The sequence below is a fragment of the Centroberyx affinis genome, unplaced genomic scaffold (genome assembly GCF_046629955.1).
Source record: "Centroberyx affinis isolate AG114_WGS23_722 - 3 ecotype Tasmania unplaced genomic scaffold, CSIRO-AGI_Caff_v1 ptg001864l_1, whole genome shotgun sequence".
NCBI classification, from domain to species: domain Eukaryota; kingdom Metazoa; phylum Chordata; class Actinopteri; order Beryciformes; family Berycidae; genus Centroberyx; species Centroberyx affinis.
The window spans coordinates 159,026-182,447 of record NW_027280241.1 but is presented as its reverse complement, the minus strand read 5'-3'; the positions used below and the strand labels follow the sequence as shown (position 1 = coordinate 182,447).

At 43.0% G+C, this 23,422-nt stretch overlaps 2 protein-coding genes across 2 annotated transcripts; one reads left to right on the top strand and one right to left on the bottom strand.

The window, feature by feature from the left end:
• Positions 1 to 685: 685 nt before the first annotated feature.
• On the bottom strand, positions 686 to 11,155 carry exoc8 (exocyst complex component 8). The gene is made up of 5 exons (XM_071530041.1): positions 11,016 to 11,155; positions 8,818 to 10,141; positions 6,261 to 6,514; positions 4,455 to 4,703; positions 686 to 2,517 (listed from the first exon to the last, which is right to left on the bottom strand). Exons 2-5 carry the CDS (start codon positions 10,004 to 10,006, stop codon positions 2,110 to 2,112), a joined length of 2,100 nt encoding a protein of 699 aa, XP_071386142.1. The 5' UTR covers positions 10,007 to 10,141; positions 11,016 to 11,155; the 3' UTR covers positions 686 to 2,109.
• On the top strand, positions 10,859 to 18,111 carry sprtn (SprT-like N-terminal domain). Its single transcript, XM_071530042.1, has 5 exons — positions 10,859 to 11,374; positions 13,591 to 13,690; positions 14,759 to 14,887; positions 15,120 to 15,414; positions 15,914 to 18,111. The coding sequence occupies exons 1-5, from the start codon at positions 11,043 to 11,045 to the stop codon at positions 16,990 to 16,992; spliced, it is 1,935 nt and encodes a 644-aa protein (XP_071386143.1). The 5' UTR covers positions 10,859 to 11,042; the 3' UTR covers positions 16,993 to 18,111.
• The last annotated feature ends 5,311 nt before the right edge of the window (positions 18,112 to 23,422 follow it).

The following is a 23,422-nucleotide window of genomic DNA, read 5'->3' as shown; positions in this document are numbered from 1 at the left end:
GCGAAGCAGAGAAGACAATCATGTGTCGAATGAACAGCAGCTAAAAATATTCCGGCTCTCGCTCGACACGGAGAGAGCGATGTTTTCACGTCGCAATAATACCATCCAAATTGTTTTTTTATACACATGACATTGAAATAAAAGTGTAAGCCGGATGGGTCAAATGATGGAATTTAGGAATTTCTCTAGCTGTTTTCCACAAATTAAGGATGTAGAGTGCACTGGCTTGTCCTATATATAAAGAAAATGACCAGCATTACTGTTAGTATTATATTGAATTCTGTTTGGGGAAAATACAGTAGGCCTATATATACTGTTTGAATTCATTTTTCACAACTATGACTAGAATTACACTTGAAATTTGACTGAGTTTCATTTTGATAAAAAAAAAAAAAAAGTGAAATGACAAATAACAGATTTCCCAGACATATGAAAGATTGCCTGAACATCTGCATATTGTGCATCCACCATCCTATTCCCACTCCATCCACTTCCATGTTTCCAGGTTTTGTACCGCCACAAGAGGGCAACATATTACATATTACTACATATTATATATATATACTACATATTAAGAACACACACATTCACAAGACTCAGGAAGTCCTTGGGGAAAAAAGCATCCTACACTGTTTGAGTGCAACTAACATCTTTCTTCCAGTAAAGAAAACAAAGATTGTGGTTGTGCATAATGTTGGCATTTAATTGCTTATTGGTTACACAGGCTGTACAAACTCATTCATTTTGACAAACGTGTCAACATTTACCAGTGCATTTGCTTCATCTCTCATCCCTTTTTTATCAGTTATTCCTTTCTTCATTATGCTAGAATACACCTAAGTGTACAGTAACTGTCCCATAGCCTCACAATCAAAGCTGGGTTAGTTTGAATCACTGTTTTGTCCACTTGAATGAGCTCACATCCACATCAAATCACATGGTTATACTTTAAAACTGTGCTCAACAAACAGCATAGACAACAGATCCCCAGGGCAGAATACATAGATATGCAAATTCAGATTTTGGACACTTTCCGTGATTCAATTGCGAAATCAAATTTAGAGCTGCAACTATTGTCAACTATTAAATTAATCGCCAACTATTTTGATAATCGATTAATCGGTTTGAGTAATTTTTTTAAGCAAAATAAGTCAAAATTCTCTGATTCCAGCTTCTTAAATGTGAATATTTTCTGGTTTCTTTCCTCCTCTATAACAGTAAACTGAATATCTTTGGGTTGTGGACAAAACAAGACATTTGAGGACGTCATCTTGGGCTTTGGGAAACACTGATCCACATTTTTTCACCGTTTTCTGACATTTTATAGACCGAACAACTAATCGATTAATCGAGAAAACGATCGACAGATTAATCGACGATGAAAATAATCGTTAGCTGCAGCCCTAATCAAATTTCAACAAAAACGGGGTCAATCGGGTCAGCTGTTTCAACGAAATGTGCGTTGAGGAACCGTGTATTCATGGTATGTTTTTCTCAACTCTGAAGAACAGTGCACTTTGCCAGCTGTGACCCTGCACCCTGAACTCGAAGTACATACTGCTCTGATTGTATAGCACAGTGATTCTCAACCGTTTTCATATCAAGGACCCCTAGTTTAGTCCACATTAGGGCTACGGACCCCCCCCATTTGATGAGATTTTGTCTATCAAACCCAAATCTGCAAATATTTTTATTGTTAGATATGATTTTGCACAGAATTCCATCACTATCAGCATTGTAGGTAGAGAGATAACAGTGAAACTATGATCAAAACAGTCTTTCTTCTACATCCTCTAACTGTGTTCACTTCTTAATTAAATAATGGTGAAGTTTAACAATTCATCAATTTAATGGGGACGCCCTGGAAACCCCTCAAGGACCCCTGGTGGTCCCCGGACCCCACGTTGAGAACCACTGGTATAGCAGACGTATGAGTCTCCCCTATCATATGGAATAAGCGAGTTAGAATCCAGTCCTTCTGTCCTGCAGCCTCAGAGCCACAGGTGAACACATCGACTGGTTATTCCTAAATAGTAGGAACTGCCATTGCCGCAACAGTCGGTAAAGGTTAGTGTTCTTTCCCCCCCCCTGTCCTACCCCCGGCGGCCCTCAGACCACGGACGTGGTGCTCTCGGGGTTGATCCGCAGCGGCCTGGTGCTCTTCCTCAGGTCCTGCAGCTGCTTGGCCGGCTTGCCCACGGCCTCCTCGAAGCGCCGCTCCACCACGGGCAGCACGGTGTCGTAGAGGAAGGTGGCGTTCTGCAGGATGAAGGCCTTCTTCTCGCCGTCCTGCTCGCAGCGCAGGCTGTAGTCCACGTGCTGCACGGCCACCAGGATGATCTCCGGCAGGCTCTCCAGCAGCACCATGTGCAGCTCGGGGAAGTAGAGCTTCAGGCCCTCCTCCAGGAAGCTCATCAGCTGCTTGGTGAAGGCCACCACCGTGTAGCTCAGGTTCACCCAGCAGTCGTCGCCCGTGTACTGCTCGAAGGTGCCCATGCCGCAGCCGCGCATCTCCTCCTGCAGGGAAGAAGGTGGAGATGGAAATGTACATGAAAGAGTAGCTAAACCCCAAACCCAAATCTGTGTAAAGCCTTGAAATCTAATGGTAAAAAGCATGCTACTGAAATGGCCATATGCACTGTAAAAACTCAATTTAGTGAAATCAACTCATCTTTATCCATTAACACAATGTATATAGATGTGTTTGTCAAGTTCAACTTAAAAGTGCTAGTTATGAGCTTCATGACTTAAAATCGTGAGTTCACATCTTGTGACTTAAAATTACGGGTTGAAAGAACACCTTATAAAGCATTCACTAAACTCAACACTGTTAGTTTATAAAGCATTCACTAAACTCAACACTGTTAGTCTATAAAGCATTCACTAAACTCAACACTGTTAGTCTATAAAGCATTCACTAAACTCAACACTGTTAGTTTATAAAGCATTCACCAAACTCAACACTGTTAGTTTATAAAGCATTCACTAAACTCAACACTGTTAGTTTATAAAGCATTCACTAAACTCAACACTGTTAGTCTATAAAGCATTCACTAAACTCAACACTGTTAGTTTATAAAGCATTCACTAAACTCAACACTGTTAGTTTATAAAGCATTCACTAAACTCAACACTGTTAGTTTATAAAGCATTCACTAAACTCAACACTGTTAGTTTATAAAGCATTCACTAAACTCAACACTGTTAGTCTATAAAGCATTCACCAAACTCAACACTGTTAGTCTATAAAGCATTCACTAAACTCAACACTGTTAGTCTATAAAGCATTCACCAAACTCAACACTGTTAGTCTATAAAGCATTCACCAAACTCAACACTGTTAGTCTATAAAGCATTCACTAAACTCAACACTGTTAGTTTATAAAGCATTCACCAAACTCAACACTGTTAGTTTATAAAGCATTCACTAAACTCAACACTGTTAGTCTATAAAGCATTCACCAAACTCAACACTGTTAGTTTATAAAGCATTCACCAAACTCAACACTGTTAGTTTATAAAGCATTCACCAAACTCAACACTGTTAGTTTATAAAGCATTCACCAAACTCAACACTGTTAGTTTATAAAGCATTCACCAAACTCAACACTGTTAGTTTATAAAGCATTCACCAAACTCAACACTGTTAGTTTATAAAGCATTCACCAAACTCAACACTGTTAGTTTATAAAGCATTCACCAAACTCAACACTGTTAGTTTATAAAGCATTCACTAAACTCAACACTGTTAGTTTATTTGCAGACTTCCCAGTATGCATTGCATTCGGTTTAACTCTCCAGAAACTCTTCCTTCTTCTGGTTTGAATGAAGTTACAGGATAGAGACTTGTTATGTATGTATGTATGTTTGGTGAATCATAGGTCAATTTCTGATAAAAAGAAAAAAAAAAAAAAAAAAAAGAAAACATGATAAAATCTACTATCTATCTTATCTATGTATCTGGGAATTCACAATCAAGTAAGTTTCTCTCTGATGCACATGGCAAGTACAATCCACTACAAGTAAGTATTGCATTTGCATACTATATCCTGAACTGTGTATTAATCATGTGATACAAGAGGAACTCAAACTTAAACCTAGCAAACCTTGTGAAAAAAGTAAATAACACTGGATTTCAGTTCATCAATTAATGCATTCAACTTGGAAATCAGCATGACTAGACATTTGTTGATTGAACTTATTGTCTTAATTTCACTCAGTTCGCTTTTCTACATTAGAACAACCAACTAATGATCTTTGACCTAACTATTCAGTACTACTTCAGTCAACTCACAATTTTAAGGCAGCAAGGAAACTTCTGTTTTTAAGTTGACCTGCCTTAATACTTTTTGCAGTGTGCTATTGGCTGATTCCTTGACTTTCCCCCGTCTGAACCGTGAGAGAGGAGAGGAAAGGAGAGAAGAACGAGACAAGAAAAAAAACCAAAAGCCCACCTTGAGTTTGGCCAGGGCCTCGGGGGTCATGAGGTTCATCCTCCTCCACATCTCCTCGGAGTTGCGGTGCTTGGTGGCCTCGATGATGATCTCCTTGTAGCTCTGCAGCGCCGCCTGCACGTCTTTGACCAGCAGGGACTGCAGGGTGAAGGTGAGGTCCAGGCCGATGTCGTTCAGCTGCCTGCAGTGCTCCTTAGCCACCTTCACGCACTCCGCCGCCGTCGACAGGCTCTCCTTACTGTCGAACACCTGGTGAAGACAGGGATTTTCACAAGAGGGCTTTCAGAGGAGGAAACACGCCCTCTGGTAGCCCATACCGGAAGCTGAGACTAGCCATATATGGAGGGGTGAGAGCCAGAGGGGCGTAAGTGACATTTGATTAACTTTACAGGAGAGCCAAAACAAAAAATGACCTATCTTTTTTTTTTTATTTGGAAGAAAGTCACATGCACCTTTTTGGAACCAAGATTTTGTCTCATATACAATATGAAAAAAGGGTGTATCTGATGAAAATATGAAAAAAGCTTTACATTAATGAGTTAAAAAGTAACAGTAATCCATCGTTATAATATAAAATACCATATAAAAATATCCTTATATCGAGGGGTGAGAACCAGAGGGGCGTAAGTGACATTTGACCAACTTTACAGGAGAGCCAAAACAAAAAATGACCATACTTTGTCCTGACTTTGTTTATTAAATTCAATCTTTAACATGAAAACTTCATAAACATGTGGATGACAATATACTTAATGAACAATATTTTGACATTCATTGAAAAAAATATTTTTCTATCTTTTTTTTTTTTATTTGGAAGAGTCACATGCACCTTTTTGGAACCAAGATTTTATCTCATATACAATATGAAAAAAAGGGTGTATCTGATGAAAATATGAAAAAAGCTTTACATTAATGAGTTAAAAAGTAACAGTAATCCATTGTTATTATATAAAATATCATATAAAAATAATCCTTATATCATATTAGTTCATTGAATGTAATTAATTTTGTTAAAACATTAATAATAACCATTTGGCCAAATAACTAATTGTTTAGCCATTTCGCCAAATAACCAACCACCTACAGAGTCCATTGTGATTATCTTCCTTTTGAACAAATTTTTTTTTTCTGTGAATTGGGAGTGATAATGATTTCCACATTCCTTCACTTTTTTTTTACATATTTGTGTAAAAGTGCACATACTGCAATGTAACAACAGAGGGCTTTCAGGTGATGTAAACTTCTGGAGGTCCTCAACTGATTTCTAAACATAACTTGACCATCTCAACAGAATTTAATAAAGTTTAATTTCTATACTGTTTTTGACGACTGATCATTTTGCCATTGATACATCTGATTGACATAAAATATCTATCAATATCATATTAGTTCACTGAATAACAATTAATTACATTAAACCTGGCCAAATAACCATTTGGCAAATCAAAAATAGACAACAGAACATGTCAAATATGTATACTATGGTTACGGGGACGCTCTGTGTCTGTCGCTCTGAAACTTTCTTCCGATTCCCAATAATAGGTTTTTAGGTTGGTATGCCTATGCAAAATCATGAATGTAAATACCTCAATGCTGAAATCTAGTAATATAACATAATTTTACATTTTTGGTTAACAATATACAGGGTTGCTGTTTCTTGACTTAATCCAAGAGGTTAGGTAGTGTAGAAATGCAGGAAATGTCTTTTAAATTGCTATGGGTTTTTTTTCTGTCGGATATATATATATAACTCATTTTCGCCCTAAAAAGGTCACTTATGCCCCTCTGGTTCTCCCTCCCGCCTACCTGCTTGCTGAAGGCGTCCACGAACATCCGCATGGCCGAGCGCGACCAGACCACGAAGGCCGAGTAGCAGCCCGTGGTCCCGGCGAAGTCCGTCTCGAACTCCTTGGCCGTCTCCAGCAGGCCGGTGAAGAAGATGTTGCAGAGCTTGTGGATGTAGAGCAGCGTGGCGCCCTCGATCCGCAGCTGCCGGATGGCCGTCTGGACGGCGGCGGCGCGGTTCTTCAGGAACAGCTCGCACGCCTTGGTGGACTGGCCTGGAGCGCGGCAGAAGGGCAATAACGTTGGTCGCGTGTGTTCGTTATGGATAATGTGACAACATAACAATACGGATTTTCATATTTTCTCCGCTGTTATACCGCTTATTGCACATAACGCTATCGCTTCACCTTGATTTTTTTTCCACATCGGCCGCATTTCCCGTTCAATTCCGCTGTCTACGGAAGAGGATTAGGGCCACATGTGAAAAATTTATTTGAGTTCTGAGTTTAAAGTCAGAATTCTGACTTAATTTATTTGAGTTCTGAGTTTAAAGTCAGAATTCTGACTTAATTTATTTGAGTTCTGAGTTTAAAGTCAGAATTCTGACTTTAAACTCAGAACTCAAATAAAATTTTCACATGTGGCCCTAATCCTCTTCCGTAGCTGTCTCAGCAGGTTCTACTGCTAGAATTTTGCACATTCTGCATATATGCTGTGAAGTTATTTTTATTGAATATGTTCTATTGTTGTAACTGTTGACTGTGTTGTGTTGGATACACCCCATTTGCTCGATTCTCATTTATATATTGTTATTTTTATTGTTATTATTATTATTATTATTGTTATAATTATTGGTATACAGTTATCAGCATGTATTTTAAATGTCTGCCTGGACTGCCTGGATATGTATGATGGCTGCTATAGATGATTTTGGATTATTGTGGTTTCTGTTTATTGATGCTTTCAATGGTTTATGCTCAGGTATACGGTTATCGATATGCACTTTAAATGTCTGCCTAGACTGTGATGGTATTTATGATGGCTGCTATAGCTAGATGATTTGGATTATTGTCGTTTCTGTTTATTTGATTTGATGTGCTTTAAATGTGTCTTTCTTTGCTGCTGTAAAGCCCCCAAATGTCCCTACAGGGATCACAAAAAAATGTAATCCAATCTAACCTATATTGGAAGTGTTCTTGAATCTTATGAATTACTATGTGGCAATTAGTTCAAGGAATGGCAGGGGACATTGTTTGGGCGAACTTGGAAATAAACACACTCACACTGACAGTATAACAAAAAAATAAATCAAGGAGTGTGTGTGGGGACATCAGGGTTTGTAATCTTGAAACGTCCAAAAATAGCAGGTGCTAAAAATAGATCTACATTATGATGCATATTGAATGTGTGTGAAACCCCTGGAGGCACAGTTGATTTATCTTCCAGGAGACTTCAACAGCCTCTATATATATATATATGTGTGTAGTAAGCATATATGATCTAGTATGGTATATGACATGTATAAGATGATATGTAAAGCCATTTAAGTCTTGCTTGTGATAAATGGGCATCTACACTACAAGTCAAGTTTTGACACACCTGATTGAGTGTTCTATGTTTTTCATTCTCTTAAAGCCATTTTGATCTAAAGGCTTCTGATTAAATGCTTGAAATGTGTTTCTTAGACAAATATAAATAGTGAAGTTGATCCTATGTATGAATTTATTTCCAAAGCCTTTGCCTTTCCATCAAGGCAAAGGGCGGCTACTTTAAAGAATCTGAAATATAAGATAGTTTGGATTTGTTTAACACTTTTTTGTGTTTTTCAGTTGTGTTATTTCATAGTTCTGATGTCTTGACTATTATTCTAAAACGTGGAAAATAGTAAAAATAAAGAAAAATGTGGTGTGTCCACACTTTGGACACACCACACTTTACACTGGTAGTGTAAATAAACAAGACTAGACTAGACTAGGCCTCTAAGGTCAGTATTCAAATGTATTCCACTACTGTATGCAAAAGTATTGTAGTTCAGTGGTTCTCAACGTGGGGTCCGGGGACCACCAGGGGTCGTTGAGGGAGTTCCAGGGGGTCCCCAGCAAACTGATGAACTGTTAAACTTCACCATTAATTCAATTTACAAATTAACACAATTAGAAAATGTAGGAGAATGACTGTTTTGATCATAGTTTCTCTGTTATCTCTCTACCTACAATACAGATAGTCATGGGATTCTGCACAAAATCATATCTAATAGTAAAAATATTCTCGGATTTGGGTTTGAGAGACAAGGTCTTATCAAATGGGGGGGTCCGGGGCCCAAATGTGGACTAAATTAGGGGTCCTTGATATGAAAAAGTTTGAGAACCACTGTTGTAGTTTAAATGGAACAACAACTACTCAACAACTACTGCTGAAGTGCCCTTGAGCAAGGCAGTGGCACTGAACCCCCAACTGCAGTAGAGCTGCTCAGTGGCCCACCAGTAGAAGACTGTGGTTATACTGGGCAGCTCCCAGTGTGAATGTATGTAACTGTGTGTAAATGTGAAGCGGGGGGTTCGCTTGAAGGGTGACGGACCTAGTCTGATGAGCTGGGACACGGCCCGCCGCGTGGCTTTGGGCCCGCCGCGCAGCGACCGGTCCGGCGACAGCTCGAACACCAGCACCTCCGTCAGCTGCCGCACGCGCTCCTCCACCTTGGCCCGCAGCTCCTTGACCCGCGGCGTCACCGGCTGCCCCCTCAGGTGCTCGTTGAGCTTGTCCAGCAGGTCCACGGCGCCCTCGAAGTCCCGCTGCGCGATGCACACGTCCAGGTCCTCCGGCAGCTCCTGGATCCACTCCGGGCTCAGGTCCACGCTCTCCTCGGCGCCGTCGGCCGGCCCGTGCCCGTCGTCGTCGTCGTCCACGTCGAACGGGTTGGTGGACGCCTCGGGCCTCGCCGGGGAGCTGGGCGCCGCCGCCGCCACCGCCACCACCACCTCCTCCTCCTTCTTGCGCCGGTCTTTGGTCGCCTTGTTCTTCTTGGTTTCGTCCAGGATCTCCAGCCACTCCTTCTTCACCTTGCTGTTCTCCGCCTGGAAGATGCGGCTGTCCGGGAACATGAGGATCTTGAACATGTCCTTCACGGGCGGGTTGTCCTTCACGTTGACCACGGCGAAGCTCTCCAGGTCGTAGAGGGCGTTGTACTTGTATTTGACCGCGCCGCGACGGTTGGGCAGCCAGGTGGCGATGAGCAGGCAGTCGTTCATGAGGAAGGCGTGGACCTTCTGGACGGGGGCCATGTTGTCCACGTCGTACTCGCCGAGGTCGCCGTTGTAGACCAGGTGCCTCCCCGGGGTGTCCATGATGTTCTTCCCGCCTTCCACCTTCTCCAGCAGTGACGTCAGCGTCCTCTGCTTGAGCTCCTCGGTCTCTTTGGGGAAGGCGGCCAGCATCTCCTTGGACGTCTCGTCCTTGTCGGTGGACAGCAGGGCCTGGGTGATGCTCTCCATGATGCTCTTCTGCTCCGTCAGGATGTGGCTGAGCTGGTACATCTCGCTCTCCAGGTAGGAAATCTCCTTGGCCGTCTCGATGAACTGCCGGTAGTTCTTGTACACATTCTTCTTCAGGTTCTGGGCCGTTTCGTCGGCTAACGTTTGGATTTTTTGTCGGTGCTCCTGCAGGTCTCGGTCGCCGTCGGACTGCTGCGACAGCTGCTTGACGTAATTTTGCGGGTCGAAATTGGCCGATTCCAGCTGCTTCCGCAGTCGACTTCCCGTGTCCGTCATCTTTTACCTTGTGTCGTTTACTTGTTTCGACAATTTGTTGACAGACTTTAAGATTAATTCATGAAAGAGGTGAAAGAGAGAGAGAGTTCATGTCCGCTTGCAACCCAAACAGGAAGCTGGAAGCTGGTTGACACCCTGGAACGTCACGGGATCCAGAAAAAGGTTGGCCAACAAATAGCATGATTAGTTTGATCACAACAATTGGTTATTCATTTAAAAGATAATACACATTTTATTAATATGTTTTTACGTGACATTTACTGGCTGGTACGTAGATAATATGAATGATTGCTTATTTTTTATTGCGCTAAACGGCTACAATGGCAAAACCCCGAGTACTGTTTCAGTTGGCCAAGTATCTACTATGGATGGCTTACATATCCCAGAATGCCTTAGTGTACCCGCAAAACGTAAACATGAAAATTATTCAAAGCGAAAAGCTACGACAAGTTCGCCGGAGTTAGTCAGAATGAGACCGGAAAATAAGCGATTTGGCTTCAAAATAAAAGCAAAACTTTGACACGTTTGGAAAAAAACAAGTCAAAAACCGTCCTGTTATGATATGAAACAGACATTAAAAACAAACACCAATTCTATTTTATGAACTACAAAGTCTCCTTAATGCATTCTTACGTTCAATTTGGTGATTTGTATTACTCAAAAACGTTGCAAAATTATGTTCTTCAATAAATGTTTTATTTTGAAAAATATTACCGAAAGTCTTATGTTTGTATTCTGGGTGTCTTGACACTGGTAAAGCGAAGTTGGCGCTAACGTGTTAGCTTTGGACTGACAGTCATTGCTTATCACCGGGATATTAACGTTTTGCTTGTATCGTTAGACATGAGGATATTTATATAGATATGCGATTTGACAGGCCGTTATTCGGGCCACGGTGATGCTGTCACTTGATGTTTGATAGCTCTGTATGAGTTACGTTAGCTAGTTACCTAAACTAACTGGTAGCGATCACAACGTTAGCTAACATTAACGGCTAACATTAACTTACATCACCCTCGTCCTCTGCTTTGTTGATATGGACGAGGATTTTCTGCTCGCCATTCAGCTGCAGGAGCAGTTCAACAACGAATACGACGCGTCGTTGTTTTCATCAAACAGCTTTGATGATAACGACTTCGGACAAAGTAGTAAGAAACGAAAAGTGGAGGTAGCGGGACGTGGCAGCGATGTCGTTCCCTACTCGCAGCCGGCTGCCCAGCCCGAGAGGCCGCTGTCCATCGTGGATGCGACCTGGGAGATGCTGGACCCCAGTCCCGATGTCAGAGCCATGTTTCTGGAGTTCAACGACATGTTCTTCTGGGGGAAACTCAGTGGAGTGGAGGTCAAATGGAGCCCGAGAATGACACTGTAAGTCACCTAGCCCTATGCTGTCTTAACAACATAGTGAGTGGATGCAGGGTGATTAATGCGTTTTTCAATTTGCAATCTTATTTCCATTCAACTGGCCAGCCCAACATAGTAGCATACATTAAACAACAAAAACACAAAAACAATGAAATAAACCTATAATCCCCCCCCTTCCCATACACACACACACACACACACACACACACATACATCCCCTCACACTTACTGGTGGTGAACATACTGTGTCTAAGTATAATCTACATATCAAGGCAAGTAAAGCCTATTTACAGCACTGACACATTCCTTTCTCCCTCTCTTACATGGAGAGAATATCACACCAAACTCCATTCAAAAATCTGGGAATTAAATATTGCAGTTAAATTGAGATGAAGTGCTGCTTGGTGGATAATATGTACTAGAATTTATAACCTCCTCCTCTCCTCTCCTTTCCTTGTCTCATCTCCTCTCTCTCTCTCCCCCTCTCCTCTATCCTCTCCTCTCCTTGTCTCCTCTCCTCCTCTCCTCTCCTTTCCTTGTCTCATCTCCTCTCTCCTCTCCTCTCCTTGTCTCCTCTCTCCTCTCGTCTTCTCCTCTCCTCTCTCCTCCTCTCCTCTCCTTGTCTCTTCTCCTCCTCTCCTCTCCTTGTCTCCTCTCCTCCTCTCCTTGTCTCCTCTCCTCTCCTCTTCTCCTCTCCCCTCTCCTCCTCTCCTCTCCTTGTCTCTTCTCCTCCTCTCCTTGTCTCCTCTCCTCTCTCCTCCTGTCCTTGTCTCCTACTCTCCTCTCCTCCATGGTGGGACATACAAACACACAAACCGCTCTCCAATTATAGTAGTGGGATGTCATGTTACATTTTATGGGGCATTTTATTGTCTCCTCTCCTTTCCTCCTCTCCTTGTCTCCTCTCCTTGTCTCCTCTCTCCTCTCCCCTTCCCTCTCCTCTCCTCTCTCCTCTCCTCTCCTTGTCTCCTCTCCCCTCCCCTCTCCCCTCTCCCCTCTCCTCTCCTTTCTCCTCCTCTCCTCTCTCCTCTCCTCTCCTCTCCTTGTCTCCTCTCCTCTCTCCTCTTCTCCTTTCCCCTCTCCTCTCCTCTCCTCCTTTCCCCTCTCCTCTCCTCTCATCACCTCTCCTCCTCTCCTTGTCTCTTCTCCTTGTCTCCTCTCTCCTCTCCTCTTCCTTCTCCTCTCCTTGTCTCCTCTCCTCTCTCCTCTCCTCCTCTCCTCTCCTTGTCTCCTCTCCTCTCCTTTCTCCTCCTCTCCTCTCTCCTCTCCTCTCCTCTCCTCTCCTCTCCTTGTCTCCTCTCCTCTCTCCTCTTCTCCTTTCCCCTCTCCTCTCCTCTCCTCTCCTCTCCTCTCCTCTCCTTGTCTCTTCTCCTCTTCTCCTCTCCTCCTCTCCTACTCTCCTCTCCTCCATGGTGGGACATACAAAAGCACAAACCGCTCTCCAATTACAGTAGTGGGATGTCATGTTACATTTTATGGGGCATTTTATTGTCTCCTCTCCTTTCCTCCTCTCCTTGTCTCCTCTCCTTGTCTCCTCTCCTCTTCCCTCTCCTCTCCTCTCTCCTCTCCTCTCATTGTCTCCTCTCATCTCTCCTCTTCTCCTTTCCCCTCTCCTCTCCTCTCCTCCTTTCCCCTCTCCTCTCCTCTCCTCTCCTCTCCTCTCCTCTCCTCCTCTCCTTGTCTCTTCTCCTTGTCTCCTCTCTCCTCTCCTCTTCCTTCTCCTCTCCTTGTCTCCTCTCCTCCTCTCCTCTCCTTGTCTCCTCTCCCCTCTCCTCTCCTTTCTCCTCCTCTCCTCTCTCCTCTCCTCTCCTCTCCTTGTCTCCTCTCCTCTCTCCTCTTCTCCTTTCCCCTCTCCTCTCCTCTCCTCTCCTCTCCTCTCCTCTCCTCTCCTCTCCTCTCCTCTCTTCCTTTCCCCTCTCCTCTCCTCTCCTCTCCTCTCCTCTCCTCTCCTCTCCTCTCCTCTCCTCTCCTTGTCTCTTCTCCTCTTCTCCTCTCCTCCTCTCCTACTCTCCTCTCCTCCATGGTGGGACACACAAACACACAAACCGCTCTCCAATTACAGTAGTGGGATGTCATGTTACATTTTATGGGGCATGGACCTTTACCAATAGTCAAGGTGTTTCCTAAGGTGTGGTTCTCTGTGTACTGTAGGTTATGAAAGAAGTGTGTGTCCTGTCTCTAATATCTCTTCTTGTTCTCCCTGTCTCATCTCCCTTTAGATGTGCTGGTGTGTGTTCTTATGAGGGCCGAGGTGGACTGTGTTCAATCAGACTCAGCGAGCCCCTGCTGAAGCTGAGACCCAGGAAAGACCTGGTGGAGGTGAGGTGGATTATTACCTTATTACCTTAGTCAGTGATTCTCAACCTTTTTTATGGCAAGGACCCCAAATTTAGTCCACATCAGGGCCACGGACCCCCATTTGATGAGATTTTGTCTCGAACCCAAAGCTGAGAATATTTTTATTGTCAGATATGATTTGGTCCAGAATTCAATGACTATCTGTTTTGTAGGTAGAGAGATGACAGTGAAACTATGATCACAATAGTCATTCTTCTACATTCTTTAATTGTGTTAACTTCTTGTAAATGGAATAATGCTGAAGTTTAACAATTCATCAGTTTGCTGGGGACCCCCTGGAACCCACTCAAGGACCCCTGGTGGTCCCCGGACCCCACATTGAGAACCACTGACCTTATTACCTTATTAGAGGTACACCAGTCCAATCTGAGCACCAAGTGCTTCATTAAGAAGATCAGCCGATACTGATCCAAGTACTACTCAGTATACTGTCATTCATGCCGCCTAGTATTGGCCTGTTATAAAATATGTTGATTTATTCATTTGATCAAATTATGCACTCATCAGTGTACAATAATCCTCAGTCATGAAAGGAAATAATAATAAATGATAAAAATATAATTGAGAATAGGCTACATAACATACACTAGTGGATATTGCCTCTCATTTTGTGTACACTGTTCAAACAGCTTATTGAAGAACTCTCAAAAATAGTTTATTCAGAATAGATTAACAGGTTGCTGCATTGATGCTGAACCCAACACTACAAATACAATTGGTGTACCTCTAATGACATTATTTAACTGTAGAATTAGTAATGTGAGGATAAAGAGGACCAAACGCATCATGTTTTAGTTATTACATCCTCATTATCTGGAACAACGCTGGAGAAAACTTGAAACTCTGCTCAGCGGCTAACAGTAGAAGACTGTGGATGTACTGGTCTCCCAGGTCCCGGCTACAATGTGTGAAACTGCATGAGTGTGGAGCTGGAATCGCTGAAAAAGAACAAGTCTGCTCAGTCAAAATTTGTTATGTATGTTTATGATATTATATATGTAACCTGTTGTTCAAACCCTCTCCCTCCAGACTCTCCTCCACGAAATGATCCACGCGCTGCTGTTCGTGACCCAGAACAATCGAGACCGGGACGGACACGGACCCGAGTTCTGTAAACACATGAACAGGATCAACACGGCCAGCGGGACCAAAATTAGCGTAGGTGCAACTTCCATATTCCACATTTTAGCTGATGGTCTTATCCAGAGAGACATGCAGAGAGTGTAACAATAGAATAAGATTAAATTCTTAGTTAGGTAAGTTACGAACAATCGGATGAAAGTGTCATTACAGCTCTGACATTCATGTTCTACCGGGATGTTAACGTTCTAAGCCAGAATTCCGTCTTTCTCTCCTCCCTCTCTTCCCTCCCTCTCTCTCCTCTGTTCAGGTCTACCACACATTCCACGACGAGGTCGATGTGTACCGGCAGCACTGGTGGCGGTGCGACGGGCCCTGCCAGAGCCGCAAGCCCTACTTCGGCTACGTGAAGAGGGCCATGAACCGGGCGCCCTCGGCCCAGGACCCCTGGTGGGGGGATCACCAGAGGACCTGCGGGGGGACCTACACCAAGGTCAAGGAGCCCGAGGGATACGGGAAGAAAGGCAAGAAAGACGGTACCAAGGATAAGAAGATCCCAGAGAAGAAGGCGTTAGGAAGTGGAAAGCCTTCCAGTACAACTACAGGTGATGAGCCTTTCCATCTATATTCAGCAATAATATTCATAAATGACTGTGTTTTGTTAGCTGGATGTTGTGGAACATAAGACATAATGATAACCATACAATTTCAATGCTGTGACACACAATTAGGGTTGGACTGATAAGGGTTTTTGAAGGCTGATACCAATATTTTTGGATTGAAGCTGCCAGTAACCAATATTTTTGTGCCGATTCAATATTTGTACCGAGTCAATATTTTGACCAATACAAGTATTCAGTGTTTCCCCAAGAATTGTATTCTTGTCAGGGTGGAAAAGCCTCTGAAACGGTATTTAGACCATCATGGGACACTAAAACTCTGAAAGCCAGACTAATGAAATTCACTTAGGTGGGTTAGCAGGTCCTTATTTCACTGCAGGTTTTACGCACATCAAATCGTACGTTGATGACACTGGCTAGCCAATATCCGATTTTTACGAAGAGGTCTCTCACTTATTATTTTATCCTTTTCCCCCCCTCTCAGGTTCTGGGTTACAGGATATCAGGAACCTTATCCCATTTAGCGGGAAAGGCTTCCTACTTGGTGGGAAGTCTCAGTCTTCCACATCTTCCTCCCCCTCTCACAAACCACCAGGGCCCGTCGTGAAAACATCCGAGTCCAGCCCTGTCTCCTCTCCCAAGAAACCCTTCTTCTCCCCTCCATCCCCGACCAAAAGCTTCCCCTCCCCTGTCCGTTCTGGCCCGGATAACCCGGCCAAAGGGATCTCCAGCGTCTCGCCCTCCGTCAGACCAGGGGTCTCCGGTGGGCCGAAGCCGCCCGTAAAGAGGTCCGTCAGTAACACTAGAGTCTTCGTCAGCATCAACGGCTCGCCAGTGAGAATCCCGAAACCCCACGGGACTGTCAAGCCCTACAGCGGCGGAGTAGAAATCCCCGAAACCAAGCAAAGGTCCGTTCAAGACCTCTTCAACAACAGAGTCCTCGAGAGTCGATCTACCGTCTCAAACCCCCCAGCAGAGACTAAACGAGAAGTGCCATCATCAGCCGGGAGTAGCAAAAGCGCCATCTCTACCTCTTCCCCCTTCTCCAAACAGCAAAGTACCCACGTTTCTCCTTTTCCAACCACGTCCAAGCCTAGCCCTAGCAAAGCCAACCACTCGAAATACCCGTCTGTGGTTCAAACCGGAACTCAATCCAGCCCCGCAAAACCTACACAATCCAAGTACTTCAATGACTCTAGCAGTGGCAGTATCTTAGGAGCGTCCGGTGGGGGTCCGGCATCGAGGAAGAGGCCGTGGGACGACCGCAGCGGCCCGGCCAACATCTTCAACTTCTTCCAGAAGACCCTAGGCACCGAATCAGCAGTGGCCAGGGAGTCGGCGAGGGCAAAGTCACCCGCAATGCAGCAAAGAACTGCCACCACCACCACCTCTTCCTCCTCGTCTTCCTCCCTCCCTCCCTTTGCTGGACCGCATAATGTTGCGTCCTCCTCCTCCTCCTCGTCTTCCTCCTCGTCTTCCTCGCCGACGGTCAGCTGTCCTGTGTGCCAAGCGAAGGTGCAGGAGTCAAAGATCAATGAGCATCTGGATTCCTGCCTCTCCTGACGAGGAGCAGGATCGTGAGGAGAATGTTCCAACAGGGACGCTGCAATAAAAAAAATGACTCGGAAAGAGCCAAGAGAAGTTCCAGAGAGTTCGCAGTCTTGATTTCTTATGGTTTCCTCTGGTATTGCTGCTAAATCTCTTTGTCACTCAGGGAAATTTACCATAGCTTCTTGGATATTTGCTAATTTTACATCACTGTTAGCTCTGATTGATTTGAAAAGAAGTGGCTAGATGGAAGCTTTCCTCTGTTTTATCACTAGTTTCGCTTGTTCCGTATGTTCGTTTGAGTCACAATTACCATGTTGTTATAATGATAATCGTCTTGTCTCGTGTGCTGCTCAATTTGTGCCTTAGCATACCAAGAAAATGGCAGATGATAATGTGAATTGACTGAATTTCTACTTGCAGTAACCATGTTTTAGCAGTTTACCGCACCAGGCACTAAAAAAATGCCAGTCATTTCTGTCTGGTGGCTGGTACAGTAAGTTCTCTTCTACCAGCAACTGAAGTGTTCTTATTGTAAGCATGTGGTGTTTTTAAATCATAACTACTTTCCATCAAGCCAATGGAATATTGACCCCAAAAGCACCGAGCCGCACAGAGGCAAGCAAGATGTTAAGTAGTTCTACAGTGAAGCAACTAATGAGATTTGGGTCAGAATCAATCAGTATGATAGAAAATGATGGGAAAGTAGGGTCTAGTTTGACAATTACTAGAGTTATGGTTTACATTCTGCTGTGTTCTGTGCATTGATATCAGAGTGCCAGGCATCGCAGCTATCCTACACCCCAGCCAGTATAGATCTGCTGCCTTCAGACTTCGGAGACAGAGACTGACCTCTGTGCTGATCTGTCGGTATCGAATTTCACACTCGCCAGCTATTTATTTCCTCCATGCCTTCAAATTCACACCGCACGCGTCTGCAGAGTCGAGCAAGGGTGTCCGAATGTGACTCTTCTCATCAAAGGGAATTTAACGCCTTATGCCAAGGAAATCAATAAGGTGCCGATATCACCGGTTGGATTTGACCAATAAGATCTACAGTAGATGGAAATTGAAGATGTCTTACATGTTTTTTGTTTGGAAATGTCAACATGGAAAGATGTTCATTTTATAAGACGTGAGAGAATTTTATGTTTGTTCTACTTTTATGTGTTGCCTTTGTTCTATGGCATATGGTTGAATATGTTCAGTTTTATTGGAAAATAAAATGTTTTTACCTTCTGTCTGTTTGCCTGGATGTGTTCCAGTATATTTGGCCTATTTTCATATGTTCAAATACGCACCAGCCGACCATTTTGCTATATTCTTACTCTATTTTCCTTTGTTGTATCGTATTATTTCTATGTGCCGCTGCAACAAACAACCCAGTTTCCCCACAAGGAACATTAACATTTCATCCTGTCTTGTCGCGTTCTACCTCAATGCCATCCGAATCAATAAGACTTAATACTGCCAGTTTATCATGCCACAGTAATTCAATTGACTGGAAGAATCGCATAATAGTCACCTATACACACACTTGCACATATAGCTCAATACCCCACCATGCTTAGATGCCTTTGAATAGATTTTTCAGTCTCCCCAAGGGCACGGTAAGAGCTCTGGAGAGTGCCGTCTATTGATTCACAAGCATAGAAAGCACACGGGGGCTTTTAAGGACGTGTAACTAGACAAAGGCAAGAGCTTCAGGACTATTTCTATAGACTCTGGAAAGGTCCAGGGGTGGAAAGACTGCTGAAGTATCCTACTCAAGTAGAAGTAATGTTGAAGTACTGTTTGATGAATTTGCCTTAAATAGAAGTAAAATTATTGGTGTAAAAATCTGCTTAAAACGGAAAAAGTATCTTAGTAGCTGTCATACTCAGAGATACTGAGTTACACACACATTACATACAATCTTTCTCATGCAATTTAATCAGCTAGCTGCAGCCATAAAACTTAAACTTAGAAAATGTCTAGCCTTGGGGGAAACTAAGTCTTAGGTCAGTGATTCTCAACCTAATTTAGTCCACATTAAGGCCACGGACCCCCATTTGATGAGGTTTTGTCTCTCAGACCCAAATCTGAGAATATTTTTATTGTCAGATATGATTTAGTCCAGAATTCCATGACTATCTGTATTGCAGGTAGAGAGATAACAGTGAAACTATGATCATTCTTCTACATTATCTAATTGTGTTAACTTCTTGTAAATGTAATAAATAATGCTGAACTTTAACAATTTGTCAATTTGCTGCGGACCCCCTGGAACCCCCTCAAGGACCCCTGGTGGTCCCTGGACCCCACGTTGAGAACCACTGAAGGTTTGTCAAAATATCCCTGGCTTTTGACCATGTTTTACCTTAAAGCTATACTACTAACTAAATGTTAGCAAGAGGTTACTGACTGAAAAAATATGAACTTCAAACCCCAGAAATAATGTAATGACACCAAAGGAACGAGAGAGGCAAAAGATCTAATGTTTCTCTAGATGGGCCACTTATTCGTGGCTGTTTAGGAGACAGTTTTGGATTTTGCTTCTAAGTTTTGATGTGTCACTTCCTGTGGGCAGAAAAGTGACCACAACAGAATTTATTTGGGCAAAGTAAGGTGAATCTACGGCATCTCAATTAGCGGGGATGGGATGCTCTTCTCTGCTGCAGCCCCACTTTGTTACTTATGCTAATAAGAGAGGTGTATTTTAACATAAAAATCCTGCTTTAACTATCCACTCTGATCACAACTGCCGTCACATAGAGCTTTTCCGTGAACCATCTGTGTCCAGAGGGGTCCAAAAGCCAAAGAGGGACCGTGAGTGCCCCTAAAACAAAGGCTCAAAAATGCTCCACAGAGAAGCATAGGAAAGGGAGGTGTGTTTTGGAGAGAGGAGGAGGAGGAGGGGGAGGAGAGAGACAGATAATGGGGCTGTATGAGCAGAAAGAGAAAGAGGAGGAGGAGGAGGGCAGAGGTTAGGCGGTGAGAGGCAGCTGCTGATCAGGACCAGACTGGAGCAAGGCCAGGGTCAGCGGCAAAGCATGTCAGTCAGCACACGCCCACTCCCATTTCAATTACCCTCTCTCAGTCTGCTGCTGCCTTCAAGTGCTGTTGGAAATATCGGAATTGGAACATAACAATACAAATGCGTGTGATGGTTAAAGTGTGATGTAGACAACTTAAAGCTATTAAATTAATTACAACGTCAACGCCGTTTTGGTATCATTTCTGACCCTAAGAACGACTCCTGAACTCGGACGTAGCAGCTTACGAAGAGCACTTGAAGGCAGCACGCTAGTTCTTGCACAAGACAGCCTCAGGAGAGTGAGGGATCACACTTTGTTTTCTGTCTTCGACACAGGGAGGAAGCTTGTTTTCTCTACATCTCCCGAGAGGAGCAGAGGAATGTGATAAATTATCTTTGCTCTCTGTGACAAAGATTGTGTCTCTTAGTCTCAACCCAGCAGTGCAGGAGAGTGAGGAATCGCACTTTTGTTTCCGATCTTCGACTCTGGGAGGAAGCTGTCTTCTTCTTTTTCTTCATCCCCCAAGAGGCCACTGAGCAGAGGTAAAACCAATGACACAGCAGCTGCTCTCCCGCTGACCGCTCCCTTTCCTGGACGCTGACAAATTATGGGATGCAGACACACCCCCCCCCCCACCCTTCTCTCTCTCTTGTTCAGACCCCATTGTCTCTCTCTGACTGTGATGCATCTCAGACAAGTTCCAAGTTCAATGCAATGTCACTTTGTAGAGGCTGTCACTTCAGCTATAGAAGAGACAAAAAGCACACTTCAGCCAAGTCCTTGCATCTAATTTCATTTACCACCAAAACCTCCAAACGCGCTTACATAAATAGACTCGATTTCTGGTTTGGCAAAGACGTTATTATTTGGTCAGTATGATAAATTATTAGATGTAGGTCACCAAACTATGAGCTTAGAGGGGAACATTGATCTGATCTGATTTGATTTGGGGGAAAAAATACATGATAAAAACAAATTCATGTATAGTTGACCCCAGAGGATAGCACAAGAAAATGTCACTTGCCACTGTGGTCCTCAAAGGAAGAAAAAACAGCAATAACTTGACATACAACACAAAAACACAATCAAAATACAATCAAAAGATCATAGCATATACATGGCAGTAGCTACATTGTCTTAACACTGGTCCTGAATGCTACTCTGATGTGAATTTTTATAAATTTTGCCCATTTTTGTGTGATTTTTTTCTATTATAATGATGCAAACTGCATGATCAAATTTGGATTACATTAGGTTTTTGTCCCAATTGACAATTGATTGATTTTCATCCATGATGTATGTGGGGAAAATCTTTAATGACTTATTTATAGTGGAGAAAATGCACTATATACTGTATGCGTGGTGGAAATGTCTCATTTGAGCACCTGTATCAGTACTTACTGTATATGTTTGGGCCAATAAGAAGATATCGCTTTCCAGCAGAGACATAAGCGGATATCTCCAGCCCATTATTAGCCAGCCTGCACTAAAAGCCGCTCCCTAATTGTGCTTTTTTAGCGAGGGCAGACAGTTGAGCCGCAGGCCAGATTAACACAAGCCTAGTCCAGTTACATGGATCCCCAGGGGGTCCCGTCACCTAATCCTTTGATCTTGGAAGGCAATGATGATGATGATGATGACGATGAAAGCTTCTAAAAGGGGATCCCCCTGCGTCTAAAAACCCTGTCAAAACAGATTGTCCTCGCCAAATCTCTTTACACTGTGCAGCTGTGGACAGTCAGATGATGGCTAATTGTTTTATGTGTGGGATTACGCTGTATGCTGATGATGTGTTGCTTTTCAAGAGGGAATTTGACTCATTTGATGCTGAGTCTGTGGGGCTGTGGACTGTCAGCTGGGGGCTAATTGTTTTAAATGTTAGATTACACTGTATGCTGATGATATGTTGCTTTTCAAGAGATAAGATAGATAGATGGATGGATACTATGAAAACTTCCTCTCTGAATAACCATTCCAATCTAACATCGTCTCCTGACCAGAACAACTCAGGCTTCTTGTTTTGCATTTTCTCAAATAAAAGCAGTCTTCCTCATATAACGTACAATGAAACAAAAAAATGAAATTCATCTTCAACAACACCCAGTACACATACAGTACAAAGTCTCTCCTCCTCAACAATAGAATTGAACCTGCCCACCTCAATTGCCAGAGGGAGGGTACCAGTTCTCAACTGGGCACACAGAGATATTCTGGATCTTTCCAAGGGTAAAGTAACATAAGTTTCTGGACTATACATGTTTTTAATTTGATTATATGTTCTAAGTTGTGGTTTGAGCCAGATGTCAGTAGCCCATTTTTCTTTATAGTCGAGAAATAACCTGTGCTTAATATAGTGAACCCTACATCCTAAACCGTTTCTGAAAATATATTGCTGGTCAGCTTCCCTGAAAACAACATTCATTCATTCATTCATTCATTCATAATTTGATGGTGAGTCTGTGTTGACTGAGGCATTAGTGATTACTTTGGGTGCATTGGCTCAAAAGTAGAGTTCTCCATATCATGACATTCACTGATTTAATCAATTGGAAAACACAGTTTAATTTTTTCATATATCAAAATCCCATTACTTTTACTTCCTGGAGAACAATGAGTACATAGACGTACATAAAATTTCCAACCGATATCATATCACAAATTTTGGAACAATCCCCCTTCTGCCCCTCCCATCATATAAAACCTGCAACGTCACAACTTGGCAACATGGAGTGGCAACAAACCCTGATTCCTTTTTCTGAGACACCATGGTTTTGTCTTAGTTTATGGAATGTCTTCATTTTGAAGAATCCAGAATTTGTGAAGCTCAAGAATATGCACAAAGCATTTTTGAACTTTTCGACAGTCCCTCCCTGCGTTATGTCCCGCCTTAACATCCTGTTTCAACCAGAAATATCTTGACTTACAGACGCAAGACACCATCAAAATGCTATTTCTTTGACTTGAGTAAAAAAAAAAAGGTTATTTTTATTTGACATGTCAAAAAGCAACATGCCAAATTGAAAGAACTTTTATTAAAGATATTTTTAACCCCCATATCAAATCAAAAGAGCCTTTATTTTTTATCTCAGATTCTTACTGTCCTTTCTGGAGGCTTGATGCCCTAACTGGCTAGTGTGTGCGTTCCTTTTCCCTTTTGATGGTGTTTAATTGTAAAAGTTAAGAGATTTTTTTTTTATCTCATGGCTCAGTGACAAGAATGACAAATGTTTATGTTTTTATTGTAAGTGGAATATTTGATTAATTGTAAGAGCACAATAAAAATACTAGGCTTCAGGCTTCCTCCATGACATCTGCCTGCCTGTCTGCCTGTGTGTGTGTGTGTGTGTGTGTGTGTGTGTGTGTGGCACACAGCACATGTTCCTCTCTTGCCGAGGAGCGTGTGTGATGCCTTTGTGCGTTCATTTCAA